This window comes from Hippocampus comes, unplaced genomic scaffold, assembly GCF_001891065.2.
Source record: "Hippocampus comes isolate QL1 unplaced genomic scaffold, H_comes_QL1_v1.1 scaffold106, whole genome shotgun sequence".
Classification (NCBI taxonomy): domain Eukaryota; kingdom Metazoa; phylum Chordata; class Actinopteri; order Syngnathiformes; family Syngnathidae; genus Hippocampus; species Hippocampus comes.
Window position 1 is genome coordinate 119,070 of NW_017842055.1, and position 16,920 is coordinate 135,989.

Here is a 16,920-nt window from a genome sequence, read left to right on the forward strand (position 1 = left end):
CCGCCGTTGTTGACCAGGCAGCCGTCCACCTCTGAAAAAGGTCACACACGATCAAATGAAGTTGACCTGTAAAGGTTAGCGTGCATTTGAGGCTCGTCTCACAGCTGAGCCCGATATCCCGAGCGGTGCGCAGGAAGCGTGTATGTACATCGATGGCGTCACCTACCCAGGCAGACCACGCCGTCGCCTGTGTAGCCGGTGTTGCAGGTGCAGGTACGCACGCCCGCCGACACTTTGGCGCAGGTGGCGAATGGCGAGCAGCCGCCGTTGGAAAGGCTGCACAGGTCCACCTCTGAGGGACACGCGCGCTCATGAGTACAGGAAGGACAAGCAGTACTGGCAGAAGAAGGAGAAATAAGGAAAGAAGAAGTAGAAGATGTAGAAACGGTTGTGGACGTAGTACAAGTACTGTAGCACAAGAATTTAGACTAGTAGAAGTAGCTCGAAGTAAGAGAGCTAAAAGTGGCAGAAGAAAGTAGTAGTGGGAGCAGAGGTAATACAGAGAAAAGTTGTCGAAGATGGCGTTGTACAGAGAAAAGTTGTCGAAGATGGAGTTGGAGTAGCAGGAGTAAAAGTAGAAGTATAGTCGTCGAAGTCGCAGTCGTACAAGAGAAAGTCATCGATGGAGAAGAGTGCGTTCCCTTTGCAGACGGTGCCGTTACCCTTGTAGCCGGCGACGCAGACGCAGGCGGGGGCGCTTCCCTCCGGCCCCGTGATGCAGCTGCAACGATGGGCAACATTGGGAAAAATGTCCACCACCATCATCATCATCATCATCATCATCATCCCTCCATTCTGAACCAGTCACATGTGCATGGCTCTTGTGCAGCTACTCTGGCCCACATGCGAACTCCACGCAAGAAGAACGCTGCCCACATTTGAGCCCCCCCCGCGCTCCCCTCTCAGAAGTGTGAGGTGGACAGGCCAACCGCTCAAGCACCGTGCCATTCCTTTTTAAAATCATTTCGACTTATTGATGCAACAATGAGACAAGTGTCCAACTTACAACTGCGCTATCAGTCATCGCTTGCTAGTTTTTTTTGTTTATTCCCCAAAACTCCAGGTCCCAAGATGCCAGGTCACTGAGAGTCCACTGACCGGAAATATCCGAAGCAAAATGGCGGTAAAAACACACGCACGCACATCAATAGAACCTACTTGGCGTTCTCATCACAAACTCCTCCGCAGGCGTCGTCCTTGATCTCTGTCTCACACACACACACACACACACACACACAACACACACACACACACACACACACACACACACACACACACACACACACACGGATGAAGGGAGGTTTTTTTCATATTGAGTTGGTTGCAGCTGTGTGTGAGTGTGTGCTCGTATCTTACCAATGGAGCACGATGCTCCCTTCCAGCCTTTGTGACACGCACACTTGCCGCTTCCTGACAAGCCGTCGTCGCATTTCCCGTGGTCACACGCGCACTCTGGGCACACACACACACACAAGTGCAAGCAAGCATTGACAGACATGCATGCGCTCAAAAACCCAAAACGCGTATACACAAACGGATGAAGGGAGATTTTTTTCAGATTGAGTTGGTTACAGCTGTGTGTGAGTGTGTGCTCGCATCTTACCAATGGAGCACGATGCTCCCTTCCAGCCTTTGTGACACGCACACTTGCCACTTCCTGACAAGCCGTCGTCGCATTTCCCGTGATCACACGCGCACTCTGGGCACACACACACACACAAGTGCAAGCAAGCATTGACAGACATGCATGCGCTCAAAAACCCAAAACGCACAGAAACACACGTCCACGTGCACAAACGCGCAGTGGTGAAAGAGATACAGACACACGCGTGCACACGAGACGCAAAAAGGTCAATGCGGACACACAGACACACACCCAAATGGATACTGTCACACACATGCATAACATAGAACTTCCTGACAAGCCGTCGTCGCATTTCCCGTGATCACACGCGCACTCTGGGCACACACACACACAAGTGCAAGCAGGCATTGACAGACATGCATGCGCTCAAAAACCCAAAACGCACAGAAACACACGTCCACGTGCACAAACGCGCAGTGGTGAAAGAGATACAGACACACGCGTGCACACGAGACGCAAAAAGGTCAATGCGGACACACAGACACACACCCAAATGGATACTGTCACACACATGCATAACATAGACACAGGTACACACGTGGACATGCCTTTCCTACATTTCACTTTGTGGGACAGTACTTCACTTATTTTTACACTTGTGTGACAGTTGTTCAACGCACAGAAACACACGTCCACGTGCACAAACGCGCACTGGTGAAAGAGATACAGACACACACGTGCACACGAGACGCAAAAAGGTCAATGCAGACACACAGATAAACAGCCAAATGGATACTGTCACACACATGCATAACATAGACACAGGTACGCACGTGGACATGGCTTTCCAACATTTCACTTTGTGGGACAGTGCTTCACTTATTTTTACACTTGTGTGACAGTTGTTCAATGGCAGGAGCGCCTGCCGTTGCTCGCGTTTCTGTGTGTGCATGAGGGTAAATGTGTATGCATGCGTGTACGTGTATGTGTCTCTCACTGGAAGTGCAGTTGACGCCGTAGCGTCCCGGCTCGCAGTCCTCACAGGCGGTGCCCTGGAAAATTGAAGCACTCGGAACCGTAGTAACCAGGGCAACATGACTGATGCTGCGGGGGACACGTCGGGGACAACTCAGAGTCACAAGCGCAGGCCGTGATGTCAAAGCATTCGCCAGTTGTCGTAAGGAAATGGCGTCATGATATACAGTCCTTCAAGAGTTTCCTCAGCAGTTTCTATCCTCGGGTTGCTATCTCTCTATGTGTTAGCATGTTAGCATTTGAACCATTGTCACGTGAAATACGACCCAACTCCAGGCATTACGCAGCATCTTTATCGAACTGTCTTCGCCTCAGTTTTGTTTTCGGTTTGCTATCGGTTTGCATGCCATTTGATAGCACGTGAGCACGCGCCTCATCCCACAAGGCATCATCGGATGCTTCAGAATTAACATTAAGGGTCCAACTCAGATAGATGTATGCTAGCTGCTAGCATGAAGAAGGGGCAGCTACCTTGGCAATCTGCAGACATTTTATCACGCAGCCGAGCACGGACTTCCTGCGGGACCCCACGCGCTTTCTGAATCGACAGTTGGGCTTCATGTTCTCCGGGAACTGCATTACGATCTGAGGGGGAGCAAAGACACGCGGACACATAATTACAAAGATTCTCTTGTACTCATGCGTCATGTCCTAAATTTTTTTTTTTTGAGTTGCTTGTTCCTGCAAGACTACTATGGCTCATTCTACCGGAAAAAAAAATCGCGTGTGTTTTTACACCAATGGCCAATAAAGATGTTTCTCCTTTTGATGTGATTGTGCTCCACAATTGAGCGACTCACCGGCTGGTATCTGTTTTGGCAGCGGGGGGCTCCGTCACAGGCGGTACACCGGCCCTAATGAAGTGCAACCACACAGAGGGAAAACACTGTGACGACACTCTTGTAGCAACACACATCCACGCTCACACTCACAACTTAGAATGTTCAATCCGCCTGCCATGCATGTTTTTGGAATGCGGGAGGAAACCGCAATACCCGCAGAAAACCCACGCAGACCCGGGGAGAACATGCAAACTCCACACAGGAAGGCCAGAGCCGGGATCGAACCCACGACCTCTGCAGTGTGAGGTCGACGTGCTAACCACTGGAGCACCGGGCCATTGATGAAGCCACTCGACAATTGAAGTGGCCCGTCGCTGATTGAACGTGACTCCGGGGCAAGCGTTTGCATGCTCGCTCTTACGTTGACTTGCACGGTGATCTCCTGGGTGCATCTGTTGCGGCGCACGGCGAGGACGCGCGGGAGGACCATGACGACGCCATACTGCGTCTCGGTGAAGGCGCCGTCCAGTGGGACGTCGTTCACCATCGTCTGAAAGGGGCCATAAACAACGAGAGGGCGAACCCGAGTGAGAACAACATGAAAGTCCAATGAAGGAACTCGCTGAATGTTTTTTTTTTTTTTTTTACCCGGTTGTTGGAGTCCAGGTGGAACTGGACCTGGTAGTCGGCGCCCAGCAGCGTGCTCTTGAGCATACCGTCATACAGACGATCGGGAAAGAGCAGCTGTCTGCGAATCACATGATACTTGAACACGTCGGCGTCCTGCGGATGGTAGCGTGTTAGCAGTTTTCGTGGCACTTGAGCATTTTTTATGTAACTTCTCCCGGGCGTGGCAGGCGACCTACCAGCTGGGTGGAGTTGCTGTCGCTGAGGTACTGGCGGATGGCGTCGTCGGTGGGCAGCAGAAGGGTGAACTCCAGCTGCTTGACTTCCTCGGAAAGGTTGTACATCTGACGCCGAGAACGGACGCAAAGTCCGGGGATGCCCACCCATGCAAAACACACGCACAATCACACACACACGCAAAAATGCACATCTGCCCAGGGGTAACACACTTGCATGAACACACACCGCACAAACAAAAGCACCCCCCACCCCAAATAAATGCGCAACACATACACACACTACAGAAACACAAAGCACACACACACACACACACACACACACACACACACACACACACACGGAGGAATGCAGTGGTGTTGCGTCACGCACCAGAGCGGACTGACGGAACAGACTGAAGTTAGGCGATGACTCCAGGAAGGCCGTCAGGGTGGGAGGCTCGGGCGGGAGGTCCGAACGGGACGGGAATAAAACCTAAAAACACACACATCCATCCATGCCATTGCAGTCGGGCGGGCGACACGCAAAAGCTTTTGGCCCCGATGGGCCGCCTCAGTTGCATTCTTGCTTTTCAACATGCTCCATGAGCCGTCAGCATGTTCGCTTGGAATGCATTCTAAAGCGCTAAATCAGGCCGTCTCACCTTGTCAATCACGTGGAAGTAGCCGTTGATGGCAGGCTGGTTCCGGATGATGACGGCGGCGCCGCCGATGAGAATTCCCTGCAATGACACCGTATCACACTTGAGTACGCCGCCAACAGGAGAGGCGGAGCCAACATTCCAAACACAAAACTTGGAGCTGTGAGGCACACGTGCTAACGACTCACCCACCATTCTGCCCCTTCATAGAACAGCGACAATAAAAATGACGGCGAACGCGCTACCTTGCTGCTATTCGTGATCTCCCATTGGGTGAGCGGGTTCATGGAGGCCAGCTTGCGGCCAATCATCCCCTGCATGTCTTCCATGGAGTAAATCCCTGGCAGGAAGTGAGCCCTGGAAACAGGAAGTCACACAGGAAGTTGGCAATCGGTCATTGTGTGCCTGTGTGTGTGTGTGTGTGTGTGTGCGTGCATGAGCTAACCCACCGCAGGATGTGCGGGAGGTGGTGTCTTGTGTTCCAGAATGTGACATCGGCCTCACTCATGTTCCGCAGGACCCCTCTGGCCGGGACCAGCACGGTCAGGTTACCGCTCAAGTCCTCGGCGGCATTCGGGTACCTCTGTGAATGCACAAGCACACACAAACGAGGTCAAATGCGTGAATGATGTCATCCAAAGATGCGGACGTGGGACGGTGTTTACACACATGGATCATGAAGTACAAGCTGCTCAGTGCCGGGTTCATGTCCAGCTCCTACACAAAGAAACACACAGACGTACGCACACACACAAACGCTATTTCCAGGCATTGTTTCATGTTACACTTTCAATAGTTCCAACACTTGTGCAAGTATACGAAGAGTTAACCACTGTGTAATGAAAGAGGGGTAGGGGGAGAGCAAAATGACTCACATTTGACATGTGAGTCATTTTGGGGGGGGGCCCAAGAAAGTGAAAATGGATGAGTTGGTAGGTGCATTGATGGGTTGGGTAGGTAGCCAGACGGTAGGCAAATGGCTTGTGGCTGGATGGGTACGTGGATGAATTGGTAGAAGTGTAAGTGTCAAGTTTTGACCTCCATTAAGGTTCCATAGCAGATGGTTCCGTCTCCTTCGTAGCCGTCAGGACACGTGCACGTGAGGTTGCCGCCCTCCGTCTGCTCACACCTTGCCTGAAGATCCATTTGCGACAAGTCATATGTCATATTTCAGGACTCAGTGAGGGCTTTTCAGATATGTTATTACGCTGCCAATATACCCTCACGCGGGCCCAAAATAACATGCTTTTAAGATCTTTTAGGAGATGGTTGGAGGTGAAATGTCATCAGTAGCAAATCACATGGAGTCAGATGTCAACTGAAAGGCCTTGACGTGGGCATTCCAGATACACATGTCAACACAAGCAGTGTGGTGTGGCGCCAATGCGCATCCTTACCAGCTCATGGCAGCCTCCATTTTTGATGAAGCAGGGATTAATGAAGTCACAATCCACACCATTCCCCATGTAACCTGTTTTGCACACGCACTCGCTCTGCGGGGGCACAGACACACCGAAATGTACATATTAACAGATACATTTAGAAAAAGACCCAAATATAATTTGGAACTTTCGGTTTGTGTAGTTTTTTATTGGGAGAACAGCCTTTGAGTCAACATTTGTGATGCAAACGTAATAAATCAAGAAAAATGTCGGCCGGGAAAAAATATGACATTAACATTAATTGTGTGTGTATATACACACACACACACACTGGAGGAGGGTACAACCAATATTCCCAAACCCATGGCAGGACTTGTGATTCCTATATATATATATATTCTTTTTTTTTTGTGAAAAATGCATTACATTTACATGGTTGTCTATATAGAAAAATTAAAAATGGGAAGAAAAAAAAAACCCAACACTATATGAAGCTCTAACCTGTCCGGGTCCAATGTGGTTGCAATTTGCATTTGTGCTGCAGCCTCCTCGCGCATCCGTCTGGCAGTTGTTGATCTCCACGCACACGCGCCCGTCACCCGTCCAACCTTCCACGCAGACGCACGAGACGTTTCCCGGAGACACATACACACACTCGGCCTAGCGGGAGCAAAACCACCACCCCCCCCAAAAAAAAAACGAAGTAACGAAGAAGAATCTGTACTTTGTGATTTCCGGCCGTTGCATGCGATTGACTTTTCGGAGAATGGGAGAATGTTGTAGCGAAATCTTACGTTGGCGTGGCAGCCTCCTCTGTTGCTCTTCAGACAGCGGTTGATGGCTGTGCATGAGTGGCCGTCGCCTTCGTAGCCGTCCCGACAAACACACCTGGCGCCAACAGCAAAAGTACTTAGCACCTCAGCACTTAAGGAATGACGCAAAAAAAAAAAAGTTGCACGCTAGAACACGTTAGATGGGAAATCATGAAAAAAAAGTAGAATCTGATGAGAAAAGTTTTGAGAAAGAAAATAAAAAGGCAACTATTTTGCAAAAAGACATTTTTTAATCACCCCCACTCCCAAAAAAAATACTGGAAAAAATGTGACATTTCTTCTTGAGAAAAGAAGACGATTCTAAAATTATTTTTACAACATTGTTGTTTTCCTGAAAAAAATGTGACTGAACCATTCTTGAAAATAAACAACCTCATTCGTAAGCGATCATGTGTTTTTGGAGGAAAAAATATTACTTTAGTGGCAAAAATACACAACAGTTTTTCTCATAATTTTTCCCCAGTAAAATGAAAAGTTCCCTCGCTTATAATTGAATTTTATTTCCTCACCAAGAGAAAGCAACTTACTTTAATTTAATGATACTTGGGGTTAAAAAAAAAGTCTATGAAATGATGCCATTTGTAAAAAATATATTTCAAAAAATATATCTTTAAAAAAATTCTCCAAAAATGTAGAACTTTTTTTCCCTTAAATACTGACAACTTCTGGGACTGTGATGTACTACAAGAAGAAAAAGTCGTTCATTTTTTTCTACATTAAAAAAAAAAAAAATCCATATTTTCAAGAAGAACAATGCATTTTTCCCCCAGAAAAACATTTTTGAGGGCGGGGGGCAAAACGTATCAGTCTCACGAGTCAGCCTCACGTGATTTGCAGGCCGTTGTGCGTGCAGTATGCGTTGATGTGGCAGTGTTCCATCAGGCCGTCGGCGTTGCACGGCGTGGCCGCTTTATCGCAACGCTCCCCGGAGAAACCTTCCAGACACGAGCCGCGCCGACACACGCCGCCGCTGCCCGGTCGGTTGTCGCATACGCCGTGGACGCAGTGACATTCTGCCAGCACACATAAATGACACACGACACGCTAAAGTGGTGTTCGAGGCCGACGGCCGGCTTCGACCGGCGGAGCACGCGTCACCTTCATCGCAGTGCTCTCCGTGTTTGGATGGGTCGGAGCAGATGTGGCAGGCCACGCCCTCAAAGGGTGATTGACAGCTGCAAGACCCGTTCCCGCGGATACCGTCAAAGCACTGTAAAAAACAAAAACAAAAGCGTTAAGGCAATGACGCCAGTGACAAGTATAAAATAATAACACAAAAATAGTGGAGAAAATAAAAAATGTAGAATAATTACAAGAATAATAAAACAACTACAAATACAAAAAGGAATATAATAGAAAAAAAACTTTTTAGATTCTTTTTGTGAAAATCAAATCAATGCAAAAAACAAGCAAAAATATGGATTTCAAAAAGTATTCCAAAACACACATCCATCCATCCATTTTCCGATCCACTTTATCCTCACAAGGTTCGCGGGGGGTGCTGGAGCGTATCCAGCACAAAATGTGAATAAAATCAAATCTTTTTCGAATCAATTACTCCATCCATTATTGGATCAAATGAAAAGAATTTTTTCAAAAGTAATACAAAATGAAATGACAAAAATGATAAAATATTAGAAAAACAATGCAGAAAATGACAACAAGAATACAAAAACAAATTCACAAAAAGAATAAAAAATAAAACAATTTAAAATCCAAAACATGAAAAAAAGAAATCACCCAAAAAACTAAATTAAAAAAAAAATAGACCAAACAATAGAATGAAAGAAAAAAAAAGCAGATGAAATTGCAGGTCATACAAATAATAATGAAGCGAGTTGTTGTTGCTGACCGTTCCTTTGTCGTAACAGGGATGCTGGAAGCCACCGATGCACGGCTTGCAGTCGGGCCCGAAGAAACCTTTGCAGCACTCGGCCGTCTGATCAGGAACACAACAACGTATACTTCCTTCTTATTACATGGATTCATTTAGTCCGAGAACAAAAACAATTGACGAGTATCTACGTTCCCTTGGAAGTATTTTGAAAAGAAAATGAGTGACTACGGCCTGACCCGTGTGGTGACGTTGCAGTTCTTGGCGCAGCCTTTGCTCGGCGACCGATGCAGAGGGGACGGCGTGTAGTCGCAGCCAATCAGGTGAGTGTCCTGAACAACATGGCATTTGGTTGGATGGATGGATGCATGCATGCATGTAGACATGGACGGACGGATGCATGGATGCATGGGTGGATTTTTACCAGTTCAGTGCTGCCAACCGGACAGGATGTCTCATACAGGTAACTGCAGTGAACACACGGACCCTGAAAGAACACAAGTGAGTATTTTTTGTCTCTGTGTACACTCATAAAGCTGTGTATTTTGATGAGTGTGTGTGTGTGTGTGTGTGTGTGTGTGTGTGTGTGTGTGTGTGTGTGTGTGTGTATGCGCGCAGAGGTCCTGACTTGTGCGATTTTGCTTTGGACGTCATCACATCTGTGCGGCATGATGGGCAGGATGGTGGACGGGTAGAGGAGGCCGTCAATCAAGTGGATGATGCCGTTGAGCACTCGGTTGTTGGGTGACAGCACGCGCACGCCCTTGCCGCCCAGCAGGAGGTTGCCCTGAGAAAGGAGAAAAGAGGTCGAGTAGCAGTGGACGGCAGGGGGCGCCGTCAGATTAGCGTGGGCTCCCCACAAAGACAGCCAGGAGAGCGGCTCACCTCAGCGGACGTGGAGATGGTCAGCAGCTGATTGGCCGTCGTCTCGATATGAGGAAGAGACATTAAGTCATCGGACGTCAGCTATGGAGACAACAACAACAACAACAACATTTTCAACTTGATTTGGAGTTAGAATTTCAGAAATTGCATTATAAGTATGAAAAATAGTTTCAGGAGAAATCAAATGAAGACTCAAATTTAAAAATCTGCAGGAAAACATCAAAAGATTATTTATTTTTCCCCGGTTAAATCGATTTATTATGTTTAATATCTTATATTTAAGAAAAAATACTTTCATAAATAGATTTTACTTTAACAATGTGCTTTAAAAAATAGAAAATGATTACATTTTGTTGTTTTTTTTTTAATTTAAAAAAAAAAAACCCAAACATGTGCCTAATATTCTGAATGCAATGTCATATTTTTGTCTTTTGTTTTTTGTTTTTAAAAATATGACATTTTATGCATAGTAGCACACGTGTGTGTGTGTGTGTGTGTGTGTGTGTGTGTGTCTCCTTACGCTGCCCTTTGAATAAATGTGGTTCCGGAGAAGTTCTTGAAGTTTGGGTTTGGCCTGAGGAGCAAATGAAAGCAGGTTGTGAGTCAGTTGACTGCTGTTGTGGTCGTTTTTTTTCCGCTGGCACGCACATCATTGAGCATGTAGAGGATGCTGCCGTCTCTGGCGTTGTCCACGGCCTGGTTACTGGGGATGAAGACGGTCAGAGGCCCTGGGCCGTTCAGGGGCAGGATCGCACCGCAATTCTGCACACCACGCACGCACGCACGCACGCACGCACGCACACACGCACAAGCTCAAAACAAGTCTTGAGATGGCTTCCGAATCTTTTGACGAATCGAGATGTTGTTTTCAAAAACAAGATTTTTATCTGTGTTTGTCTAACAGTTGAAATTGTTCATCATTGTTTTAAACAGCATAGACTGGACCCCCGCCAAGGGACCCAGTCAGCCAGTGAACAGCGACACTCTGCCAATGACTGACACAAAGAAAAAAAAAAAAAAACAATAAAAATGTTTTTGGAAAAAAATATTGAACAACTCAACTCAACATGAGTGTTAATGTTGTGTTTATTCTTTTTTGTGCGACTAATTGTTTCTACTGCCTTTGTTTTTATATGTCAGATTTTTACTTTACGTCCAGACGTTTCAGTCATGGTTCTGTTTGAAGTGCTCAATAAATAAAGTTGAGTTTAATAGTACAGAAATTTGGAGCTATTTTCCCATGACCGTTCTTTTTAAAAACAAAAAAAAACATTACCGGTACTCTTAGTATGTCAGGTAACTTAAAATAAAAATAAAATTGGCACATAAAAAAATATAAATACTGTCGATAAAACCGCCTTCCAAAAACTGGAAAAATTCTCTCTGTATTTTTTCTAAACAACTCAAATATTTTTTCCTTTTTGATTCAAATGAGAATAAAAATAGCAGTTTTTACAAACATAAAATATAGTATCAGCCCGTGATATTTTAAAATCATTTTGACTCACATCAACGAGTGACAGGAAGCGGTTGAAGGCGGGCTCTTTTCTCACAACCTCCCCGATGTTCAATGTTGCGAACTTCCCCCAATAAAAAAAAAAAAAAAAAGACATATCACAAAATTATTTTTCCTATTCATATTGATATCATGGTACATCCTGCATATATTGAGTAGTGTACTGACCTCTGCTAGACGAGGAAGAGGAACAAGAGCAGGCAGGTCGTCAGTGGGGCCCGTGATTGGCCGGTCGATGATGTGGATGATGCCGTTGGCGGCCGGCAGGTCGGCCTGGACGACAGCATACACCCGCGTGGGATCGTGCAGCATGATGAAACGCTAGCGAGGACACAACGCACAAATGCAAAAATCAAAGCATGTCAACGATCATTCACGCCTCGTTTATTTGAATTGGACAAGCAAGGAATTGAAATTTGCCTTGCTCGTCCAAATTTCAATTCCCCTTCGGAGCAAATCTTACTTTACAGTTCAGAAGGATAAAAAAAAAAAAAAAAAAAAAGTGGGTATGATGGAGTTTTTAAAATTTTTATCAGTTGAGGAATTACAAAAACAAAATGTATACATATTCATTTTTTATTTATAAAAAAAAGACACAAATTAGGAAATATTTATTTATTGTCTCTGAAAACATGAAAAGATGTTGGATTTAATATTTTATATTAGAAATAAAAATTTCAAGACATGACATTTTCATTTCAATGTATTTTTTTCAAAATATGTGAGTGGTTACTTTTCCGGTTGAAAATTATTATTTTTTTGGTATATTTAAATAAAAAGTCAGATAGAGCTAATGCCTTTTGTGTTTTTAATTTTCATTCAGATTTTCTTAAAATGCGGATGTGTTCTATTTTTACATGTTGAAATGTTTTATTGGGAAAAACAAGAAAATCACCTTTCTTGGTGTTTTGGAAAAAAAAAAAATTAAACAAATGACTAAAACATATCTCACCAAGGATAAGCAAATTCCCCCAAAATGTCAAAACTATTTTCCCATGACACCCTTAAAACTGCTGGGTTAGAAATAACCCATATTGGGTTGCCATCATTTTTAAGGGTGGAGGAAATAAGGTCAAAGGAACTCAATTAGGAGGTTTTCCAAGGGTGGAGTATTTGGGACCTTTTGTTTGCTGCCTCATTGGTACCTTGTTGTCTTTGCACTTCATTTTGGCGCCTCCGTACATGTTGAACTGTCGGCCGTCCGCCATGTCCCGCAGCAGGTGCTGACCCAGGATCAGGTGGTCGCGACATACCCTCTCCTCGTTCCCAGACTGCAAGTGCAAAGCGGAAGCGCCCGTCAAGATGGACATTCATGTCTCCGGAGCAATGGCGTCATAGTATTTATTGGAGGGCGAGGCGGTAAGAATAGCCCGATCCTCGTACGCTCGGAGACGTTTGGAGCTGAGGGACGAAAGCCGTGAACGGTCCGTTGTGAGTCATCAGCGATAGACAACCTTTGACTGAAACACAAAACGGAAATACCATTAGAATAATGCACAAACATCAGCAGTCACAAGTTATTGTTGTCTAGTCTTCCATGCAGTAGAAATGCATACATAATGTATTTTTTAGATTATTATAACTTCTACTCATTATTTCGGGATTAAAAATAATCAATGTGAATGCATAATTATTGTTCTTATGTATGTATAGGGCGGCCCTGTGGGCGAGCGGTTAGCACGTAGACCTCACAGTGCAGAGGTCGTGGGTTCGATCCCAGCTCCGGCCTTCCTGTGTGGAGTCAGGATAAGTCGCTTTGATGCTGCGAATAATTTACTGCTTCGTTTCATTGAACTAACTTGCAAAGTTTGGGCTTCTTAAAGCTTGTATGTGCTGGTACATATTCATGACATTATACGCGGGAAAAGCTACAGCCGCGTACCGTATCGAAGAAACTCATTGAATCGAACAAAATCGAATCGTTCCACTTGAAAATGGACTGTTCATTGTGGCATGGCTATTATTACTTTTTTAAAGTCTGGCAAGAAACCGAGTAGGTGCGTAGTGTACGGAGTGTCATGTTGATACCAAAGAGTTCGAAGGCCCCCATGAGTTTGTTTTTCTGGACTCCGTTGCGGTTCAGGTCCTGCAGACGATCCATCATGTTACCATAGCAACGGCGCCCATCGCTGATCTCGCCCGGCATGCACACACACCTGACCAAAAAAAAAAAAAAAAAAACCAAAAGGCACACATGGAGAAACTGCATGACTTGTTCAAGTCCGTTTGTTCTTGTCATCCGTATCAAATTCATTGAATTTAGACAAAAGTGTGTCTGACATGGCATTTCCATCCAGTCCAGTTTCACAAACGGCCGACGAGTGACAGGTGCCCGCCGAGCAGGACGAAAGCAGCCGGCAGCCCGACTTGGGGCTGGCCCCCACCGGAGCCATCCCGGACATGCACTCGCAGGCCGCCTGGAAGACAAAAAAATAAAAAATTCAGATGTCACGCTCGTCATCAGCCTCGGAACGGCGCAGCTCATTGACCGCACCTTGTTGGGCCCCTTAAAGACGCAGACGGTGCTGTTGAGGGGACAGCCGCCGTTGTTGACGGCGCAAGGATTTTTGGGTACGCAGACGCGGCCGTCACCCTCAAAATCGGCCTTGCAGGCGCAGCTGACCTTTGACCCCTGCGTGGAGCACTGAGCGTTGACGTCGCAGCTGCTCGACACGCACATGCCTTAAAAAGATCAACAAATAAAAAGTAAAAATTTCCAATACAAAGAGGAACATAATCGGAAAGTGCACCTCTACCTTTAAAAATCTACGCTGGTCATTTAAGTCCATCTCATTTAATTTTGATTTCCAACTTCAGCCTATTTGACCTTTTGGTGGCCACTCGTGGCCAATGGAAACCCATGAAATCTACATTTGGGTCATTTGTGTAAAATGATGACCAATTTTTTCATTTTTGGACAAGAAAGCAGCAATTTGATGTGAACGAAAGGGTCGGGCGTCATGTTTACTTGCGCATTTGTTCTTCGGCGACTTCCTGTATCCTGGCAAACATTGGCAAGTGGCGGCGTCTCCTTCTCCTTCGCAGTATGAGTATGCGCCGCACGAGTTGCACCGGTTGTTCACTGAACACACAAAAAAAAAAAAAACACGCACAAACACACAGTCTCAATGAGCACACAGGACGACTGGGTGAATCTTTGGAAGCATGTGGACTCTTTGACAAGGACACGATCGTGTGCTTGTGCTAAAAACTACAAAAATGGCTGCTCTAGCTTGACCCTGTTCATGGAAGACACTGGCCCCTTATGATTGATTGGCATGGCAAAAATTGCACACCAAAAAAAGGAAGAAAAAGGAAAACTGAACTGTAAGGGAAGTAAATCAACTTATTTGGTCAAATTTATGATAACATTTCATTATAATTCCTCATTTTTTATCACATTTCATTTTATTTTTTATATTTCATTTAGATTTCACTAAATAAATATATAAACATATTTGTTTTAATAGTAATTAGATTTTCAATCAATGTTTAAGCATAATTGTTATTTTTTTTAATCACATCATTGTTGTGCAATTACATACAACATAAATTTGATGTGCTAAATTAAATGATCTTGATTTTGAATGAGGTTCTAAAAATAATGATCTTGTACCCACGCTACAATGTGGATTTTATTTTACTATATGTAATAAGTGAAGAGAAGGGGCGAGTGCGGCGCATCACCTTGGTCACATCGCTTCCCCGCGTACGGCGGCTGACAGAAGCACTGGCCGCTGCCCTCGGGGCCTTGCTCGCACACGCCGTGCTCGCAGTCGCACGCTAGCACAAAACACGCAACAGCACAACACAACACAACACATACATTGTCAAGAATACACACAGAATACAGCGACGTAATCTTCGGTCATTTCTAATGTAGTCCAGCGCGCATGTGAGCTCTGACCTTTGTCACAGTTGCTGCCAAAAGTGTCCTCCTTGCTACACGTCTGGCACGCAAACCCACTGAAGCCTTCCTGGCAACACGAGGTGGTAGGAGCAAGTGTTACACAATGGCAGGATCAGGTACTCGAGGCAGCAGGAATAGGTAGTAATAATGGCAGCGGTAGGAACATGCTGATGTCGTGGGGCGAGTGACAGAAACTGTAACAGGGTCACTGGGAGCGGCTGGAACAGGCAGCAGAGAGTTGAAGCAACAGGAACAGGTAGAGAGGCAGGAGCAGGGACTGGAACAAGGAGCAACAGGAAAAGACATAAGAAGCAACATCAACAGGCATTAGAAGCAGCAGGAACAGGCAGAAGAAGATGAAGGAAGAGGAATAAAAAGCAGCAAGAGCAGGAATGGAATAAGAAGTAGCAGGAACAGGGAGAAGAGATAGGAGGAATAGGCATGAAAAGATGCAAGAACTACATGCAAAGCAGAAGGAGCGTGAATAAAAAGCAGCAGGAATGGGCAGACATAGCAGGAACAGGCCTGAAAAGCAGCAGGAACAGGAAAAAGCTGCAAAATCAGGAATAAAAAGGACCGTGGTAGAAAAAGGCAGTATAAGGAGCAGCAACGGGCATGAGAAGCAGCAGCAACAGGCAGTAGAGGGTAGCAGGAACAGGCACGAGAAGTTGATGCGACAGGCATGCAGGAAAGGTACTGACGTCACAAACGCAGGTCCCGTTGCCGAGGTCTCCATCCATGCAGGTTCCGTGGAAGTTGCAGGTCTTCCCCGACCAGCTGGGACAGGCTGGGGCCAGGTCAGCAAGAATGGGGGTCACTTTCAAGCATTTTGCACTTCAAGTGGATATTTGATTACTTTGAACTTTGGCCACTAATTAATTATTTGACTTTTTCAACCAAATGTTTAAAAAAAAAAAACATAAAACAAAAAGCGTGCAGTAATCATTTGTCAAATTTTGCAAGCGACTCACGGAGACAAAGTGGCCCCCAGTGCTGCGGGCAGCATCGTGGCTGCATGAAGCTCTTAACGCAAAGGCGGTGGCATCCGTCCAGTAAGACTTTATTGCCGCCGATCTGGACCAGGTAGCTGCAGTTCTTGACGCCGCTGTTGGTGAAGCCGCGCGGGCACAGACTGCTGGTCACCGCCGCGCAGGACGTGCACACCGTGTACATGTCAAGCCTCTGCGGGATGTCACAGCGGCCGGGCGGCTGCGTCTATCGCAGGACCAGGGTCAAAATCAACCATAGGTTAAGTTGAAGAAAACAGTCAATTGTAAATATTCAGCAAGTTTCTTTTTTTTGGGGTCAAATTAGAAAAAAAGTTTTCAGTCCTAGAAATTTTCGACTGGTCTTACAATGATCATGTAAAATAGTACTACTTTTTATCTATTAAAAAATCAACAACAAAGTGTGTGTGTGTGTCACCTGTAGTTGCAGTGAAGATTGTAGTCCTAGTAAGTGTACTAGCAGCAGTAGCAGCATGGTTGAGTGTCCTGATTAAAAAAATGAAAAAAAAAAAAAAAAAAAAAAAAACAACCCCCCAAAAAATGATGCAGCCAGAGGGCACAAAAAAAAGAAAAAGGGGGGAAAAAAATGTACGACGACGAGGCACAATAAAGTAAAACAATATATATATATATATATATATATATAT

General features: G+C 45.5%; 2 protein-coding genes across 2 annotated transcripts in view; one reads left to right on the forward strand and one right to left on the reverse strand.

Moving 5' to 3' along the window:
• Nucleotides 1-2,644, forward strand: part of ccdc71 (coiled-coil domain containing 71) — a 38,000-nt gene extending 35,356 nt beyond the window's left edge. Inside the window, exon 3 of the transcript XR_002167101.1 lies at nucleotides 2,594-2,644. The gene's annotated coding sequence lies outside the window, so the exon portion shown is untranslated. The remainder of the gene's footprint in view (nucleotides 1-2,593) is intronic.
• The window catches only part of stab1 (stabilin 1), a 41,364-nt gene extending 24,550 nt beyond the window's left edge, over nucleotides 1-16,814 (reverse strand). The window contains 40 exon segments of the mRNA XM_019860489.1: nucleotides 1,159-1,204; nucleotides 1,604-1,699; nucleotides 2,583-2,644; nucleotides 2,646-2,689; nucleotides 3,092-3,205; nucleotides 3,421-3,474; nucleotides 3,824-3,952; nucleotides 4,051-4,185; nucleotides 4,269-4,373; nucleotides 4,639-4,740; nucleotides 4,910-4,987; nucleotides 5,152-5,263; nucleotides 5,356-5,489; nucleotides 5,576-5,623; nucleotides 5,945-6,040; nucleotides 6,304-6,399; nucleotides 6,790-6,948; nucleotides 7,083-7,176; nucleotides 7,948-8,134; nucleotides 8,220-8,331; nucleotides 8,974-9,060; nucleotides 9,195-9,287; nucleotides 9,380-9,442; nucleotides 9,584-9,742; nucleotides 9,841-9,921; nucleotides 10,361-10,414; nucleotides 10,489-10,602; nucleotides 11,349-11,420; nucleotides 11,525-11,677; nucleotides 12,502-12,627; nucleotides 12,740-12,816; nucleotides 13,385-13,512; nucleotides 13,637-13,773; nucleotides 13,851-14,038; nucleotides 14,325-14,438; nucleotides 15,044-15,139; nucleotides 15,264-15,333; nucleotides 15,968-16,053; nucleotides 16,238-16,481; nucleotides 16,692-16,814. Coding sequence (XP_019716048.1) covers nucleotides 1,159-1,204; nucleotides 1,604-1,699; nucleotides 2,583-2,644; nucleotides 2,646-2,689; nucleotides 3,092-3,205; nucleotides 3,421-3,474; nucleotides 3,824-3,952; nucleotides 4,051-4,185; nucleotides 4,269-4,373; nucleotides 4,639-4,740; nucleotides 4,910-4,987; nucleotides 5,152-5,263; nucleotides 5,356-5,489; nucleotides 5,576-5,623; nucleotides 5,945-6,040; nucleotides 6,304-6,399; nucleotides 6,790-6,948; nucleotides 7,083-7,176; nucleotides 7,948-8,134; nucleotides 8,220-8,331; nucleotides 8,974-9,060; nucleotides 9,195-9,287; nucleotides 9,380-9,442; nucleotides 9,584-9,742; nucleotides 9,841-9,921; nucleotides 10,361-10,414; nucleotides 10,489-10,602; nucleotides 11,349-11,420; nucleotides 11,525-11,677; nucleotides 12,502-12,627; nucleotides 12,740-12,816; nucleotides 13,385-13,512; nucleotides 13,637-13,773; nucleotides 13,851-14,038; nucleotides 14,325-14,438; nucleotides 15,044-15,139; nucleotides 15,264-15,333; nucleotides 15,968-16,053; nucleotides 16,238-16,481; nucleotides 16,692-16,748 — 4,202 coding nt within the window. The 5' untranslated portion in view covers nucleotides 16,749-16,814.
• Between the last annotated feature and the right edge of the window lie 106 nt (nucleotides 16,815-16,920).